This window comes from Morone saxatilis, unplaced genomic scaffold (assembly GCF_004916995.1).
Source record: "Morone saxatilis isolate NCDOM2014 unplaced genomic scaffold, NCSU_SB_2.0 Contig1, whole genome shotgun sequence".
NCBI classification, from domain to species: domain Eukaryota; kingdom Metazoa; phylum Chordata; class Actinopteri; family Moronidae; genus Morone; species Morone saxatilis.
This window is the reverse complement of record NW_023339651.1, coordinates 18392135-18397639: the sequence shown is the minus strand read 5'-3', so window position 1 is coordinate 18397639 and position 5505 is coordinate 18392135. Positions and strand designations below refer to the sequence as shown.

The 5505-nt window shown below is 39.2% G+C and overlaps 1 protein-coding gene across 2 annotated transcripts in view; it reads right to left on the bottom strand.

Moving 5' to 3' along the window:
• The window catches only part of LOC118327932 (RNA binding protein fox-1 homolog 3-like), a 61425-nt gene extending 56593 nt beyond the window's left edge, over positions 1-4832 (bottom strand). The window contains exon 1 of one of the 2 annotated variants that reach the window (XM_035661476.1): positions 4584-4832. In XM_035661476.1, coding sequence (XP_035517369.1) covers positions 4584-4799 — 216 coding nt within the window. In that variant the 5' untranslated portion in view covers positions 4800-4832. The remainder of the gene's footprint in view (positions 1-4583) is intronic. The other variant, XM_035661470.1, reaches the window with a different exon arrangement.
• Positions 4833-5505: the final 673 nt, after the last annotated feature.

The window sequence follows — 5505 nt, the reverse complement described above, 5'->3', positions numbered from 1 at the left end:
CCCTGTCTCTGTTCAAAGATAGCATCTAGGATGTGACATTGCATGGGACAGCTGTGGGGACTTAAGAGACTGCATGAACACCAGAAAAAGACAACATGAGCTGTGTGTGAACTCCAGAACAAAACTGCTCACACTGGGAAGAGGTCAAAGGTCACTGACCAGGAGTCAGTAGCCATGTTTCCATCCAAATGTGTTGCAAATTTTAACTGAATTTCAGGTTATTCAGCAAAAGAAAATGTGAATGAACGCTTGTTTCCATCCACTACCATTTTGCAAATATTAAGAGTTGGTTCACAAGATAAGAAGTAGGTGGTGCCAATTCTCCTGTCGGAAAACCAGAAGAAGAGGATGCAACAAGATGACAAAATGAAAAGCGCAGCAGAAGGCAGAAAAAGTGTGACGTTGTGACTTAAATGTTCGCTGGAAAAAGTGTTTCCATCTTCCATTAAGAGCATTAACTCTTTTTCCAATTAATTACATTGTTTTTTTATTTTGCAATTTCCATCAAACTTTTCTAATGCGATAGTTCAAAATTCACATCAAAACACGGCTTGTGTTCTCCATCTCTCCCCACATATACGACATCTACACATAAAAGAAGTTCCATACTTGATAAATCCATCACTTTAAGCACAGATAATAATAATTTCATGTATGGGGATCATTGTAGCAAATTATATTTCACAATATGATATATTTAACAAATTAACTTATAAGTTATAATTTAAAGATGATAAATTAACAAATAAATGCAATTATTCATGCATGTCAGTTTTTCTCTTTGTAATGTTTCAGAGCAGAAGTATGTTGAAAAAGAATCAACCTAAACAAGTAAGGCACAAATAATCGACTCCAGTATCTGAATAAATGTCCTTAGTATCCACTGCTGAAGAAAATACAACTGAAATATCCGACCCTAGGGAGAATTGCAGGTCAAGATCTCTGGCAAATTTACAATACTAAAGCAGTGCCCTGTTTGGAACACACCAAGAAGTTCTCAAGAACTGCTCATGCAATCGACTTCACACTCAACAGTGCATTTGCCTTGATCCACAGGAATATAGTGTGAAGTCAATCTAATGAACGGTTCTTTCAGACAGACAGGCTCCTTGCTTTATAGTTAGATATACAGTATGTAATTAAATTACATCAATCATCAGGGATGTCAGTGGTAAAACAAAGTATCGACCTGATGTATTGGTCTGACAGTATATTTTTTGACAATAAATGCAGTAAGTGTCTTTTAGGGCACAGTGAGCGAGTGTATGGTGTCTTTTTTCTTTATCCTGCAGTAACTATGTCTCTTGACAGTAACAGTTACAGCTTGTGACAAACTCTCCACAGTGACTGTAAAACACTCCCAGTAATGCTGACTGTACCATGTCTTCTCCTCTCGCTGGACTCCCCCTTTCTGCCATCACTGTCTATACACTCCCATACCTTCCCAGCATGCTCTAGTCTTATTGGCCCTGACAGCTTGAAGGCTCCTCAACTAGAGACAAGTGGTGGTGCAGTTAACTATAATAGTGTGTAGTGTGTGGACATCCTCAGCACTGCCTGTCTGTAGTGTGTGTATGTGTTTGCAGTTTGCTGAAATGCAGCTGAAATATAGTTAATTTGTCAGTGACATGCAACCACCAACCTGTCCCTGCTGTGTGTGTGTGTGTGTGTGTGTGTGTATGTATAGTTCATGCATGCATTTGCTCACTTGATCTTGAGCGAAGGCCTAAGAGACTGACTAAAATCCCTTTTGAGTGAAATCTAACTGTTCTCTCATCCTGTATCTTCTGGATCTCATTAACTTTCTTGTTTTATGCATTTTAAAATTTTAAAGTTTTTATTGCGAGCAGAGGCGGGGTACTTTTTTACTTTTTTATGTTTTAGGTTTCATGTTGTGTGAAGTGCGGTGTCAAAGGAACTTAAGAAAGACAGTTGAGAGTGAGCAAGAGAGGTTTCACTCTCAGTTTCCTGCATGCTTCCCGGCGTACCACCCACCACTACAAAAGCATCTGGGCTGAGCTGAGTGCAGCAAGCGAACTCCCTCTCAGCTAACTATCTCCCAACCATGAAACCTTCAAAGGAGAATAGCACACTGGGGATTGGCAGCTAAAATAATCAATAAATTATAAGATGGCGGTTTTAATTTTAGGTTTCACTGTCTGCATCCCATTGCATTCTAAGGGCAAATTTAGTCCACAGCTGCGTCTTTATCCCATGGCCACTTTAAAAATAATCTGTTGTCAGTCAAACTGACACTGACACACAGACCTGCTGCTCGTTGTGCATCCATGACACAGACAGACAAACAGACATACAGGGAGCAGAGGACAGAGATACATGGAGAGAGACCCTAACCTCAGTTTGAAAATGACTGTTATAGAAGCCCAAACACCCTTCACACTGCCCAAAGACTGATGCACAGAAACCGGCAGAGGGCCGCAGGGATACAGACACTGCCACATACTTGCGTTATAAGTGCAGATTGAGAGGAATTATGTTTGTATGAATCTATACTATGTTTTTTTTATGAAAATCTTCCCTAGTATGCCTAGGATTTCATTATTTTGTGACTGCAAAAATTAAATACAATTTAAAATCAACCAAAATCAAGCATCAATCTCAACAATCCATGTATTTTGTACAGTAACTGGGGAAGAAGGCATTCAATCCCAATTTTTAAGTTACCAAAACTGAATCTGTAGGCAGAGGTGGGAACTAACAAAAAAAATTACAATACATTTTTTCAGGTATCTGCACTTTTCTCTTGCAACTTTTCACTTTTCCTCCCTACATTTTACACACATATCTGTACTTTCTGCTCCTTACATTTTCAAAACAGACTTGTTACTTTAGTTTATTATTATTATTTTTATTTTGCATCATTGCACGCTTTCCAAACACAAAACCAGTGCATATCACACATGATTAGGGTTGGGAATTGTTGATTTATATGGATATTAATACCATTTCTGACAGACTGCTTAACAATCCAAGGCTTTATCGATATCGCTATGGATACTTTACATTAATCTGATGCGAAGACGAGGTGACAGTAAATTCCTAACAGAACTGGTTTCGCTTTTATTGCTTAATTGCTGTTGGCAGGCAATTCAATTGAATTCAGTTTAGTCAATATATCGATTAATTAAGTAATCGATTATTCCATCGATTAATCGAGTGATCAGATAGGAAATACTTTATTAATGCTTTATTACAGCAATAGTAGAAATAGAGCAGTAATAAATATACAATAGGGAAAATAAGACAGGTCTTTCACGTTAGTTTCAGAGTTTTCTTGAGGATTTATTTTCAGCAGTGGAGTAAAGTCTTCTGTTGTACCCACACTGTGCTGGTAGCTGTGTGTTACCAGCTGAGCCTTCCCCTTTAAGGAAGGTGGGCTAACCTGTGCTGGTTTGTTGTGGGAAGTGAGTCTTTCCCCGTGTGTGAGGGGTAGTAACGTTAACGTCAGCCATAAAGTGTGTAGTTAAGTTCAGGTTGCAGTATAACAGCTAGTGTGTTGTGTTTGCTGCCACAGAAAAGAAATAAAGCTCCCTGTTTATGTAATGTTAACGTTCCTACAATGTGTTGTCTTGTTCTGTTCACAGCTGAGTTGGTCCAGACTGTGGACAGATAGTTAGCTATCTAGCAGATAGGAATCAGGTTAAAGACAATTAAAATTGTCTAAATTGGAGGTAAAATGTTTCAGAGGTGAATGATCATGACTGATTGTGTTTTCTCTTATGATTTTATCCGGACATAAATAATGACTTGTAGCTGCTAACTAGAGTTTCACAGTGAGGCACTAAGGTCATGCAATTGAGCGGGGCTAGTTCGCCCTTACAACAGAGTTTTTGTTTCTGTTTTTCTGGCCTGTCTCTCCTCTTTGCCACTCACTTTCTTCTCTCTCTAAGCACATTTTGCATCAGTGTGTATTCTTCCATTTTCTGAAGACAGCCATGGAGTATATTTATAATTCAGTTATTCAATTATCAGTTCAGTTATGAACAATGTTCATAGAGCTTTTTAAGAGTACATTTCAAGCAAAACTGAAGCCTTTATCATCACATCTAAATTGTTACTATAAATGCAACTGTTTAAAGAATTCCTTGTCCACCTTTTACTAGCTGTTCATTTAAACTTTGATTGTATGTTTTGATCATGATTATTTAATGCTTGCCAATTTCAAGACTAAGGAATCAAAAGAAGACTTATCTAGCTATGAATGAGGCATGAACACACCAGGACACAACAAACAAATACGGGATCGATTCATTTCAAATATTAAAAGACTTGGTTTATACTTGTAATTGTGTAGATGACCAGATTATTTTGAAAATAAAGATTTTTTCAAGGAATATATTCAAACTCAGACTAACTTTGAAGATGCAATGGTTAAAATTAAGCATTCCAAACTTTCAAGAGTTTGTATGAACCCTGTACAAAGAAATTGGTTTAATGTTTTCTCGAAAGTGTGAGTGAGAAAAAGAAAACCCTTGGAAAATTACATTAACCATCAGACCAGATCAGTCAAGTCCCCTAACTGTTTTAACCTTCAGTAATGTCAGTATAAAGTGCAGACTCACTGTTACTGTGTTGGCTGTGAGGGCGGGGGTGTTGCTGTCGTTTCCCGGCTGTTCGCTCTGTGTGTGCGTCTGCGTGTAGAGCGTCAGGGCGTGCTCGGCCACCGTGCTTGGTCCCGTGTAGTCGGCCGGTGGGTGGGTGTGGGGCGTGGCGTACTCGGCTGGGATCCCATTCTGTGGTGGAGGGGGGTACTGGGCTGGTGGGAAGGGTTGGGCCATGGCTTCAGGGGGAGCTGGGGCTTCTTGGTTGCCCTGCAAAGACAAAGACAGGGACAGAGGAAAAGACAGGAAGAAAAGCAACAGGTTACTAAAGGCTGATTTTCTAGTGACTGCTTTAGTTGTCTGAGTTGTGGTGCAGCTTGTCAAATCTATCTGAAGGGAAAATTTAGAATGTAAACCGAACATTGCATAGCAATTTCTACAATTAGAACAATATTGGCTTTGATAGACAGTGAAGCCAATGTTTCTCACCATTTGACTGCAGTCTGAGGCAGCTTTTTACCAAGAAAAGATATGGAGGCGCCTGTCCACATTTTGAGTGAATAATGGCAGGTTTACCCCAGACTTATGTTCTGAAATGGTCAAAGCTTTCTAAAAAAAAATTCTGCAATTGTGCTTCCAATCAGTTGACCAGACCCCCAACATTATGAATTAATTGAGCCTCTCAGGCTGTGGTTGGGGTTTAGGCTTTAGTATTCCTACGACTAAGTGCTTGTCAGATTATCTAAGAGCATCTGACACATTTTTTCTCATGGCAGAATCAGAGAGCTGAGTTCTGAAGCTGAGCTGAATTTTTGGAACTTTTGGAACTTTCGGAAACAGACAATTCAACAATCCTGCTCTCGTTGTGTAGAGATTGGCCAGATGAGGTGTCAAGTTTGGAAGTTCTCTCTTCTCAAACAATCTTTTCCAATTTTTCACATGA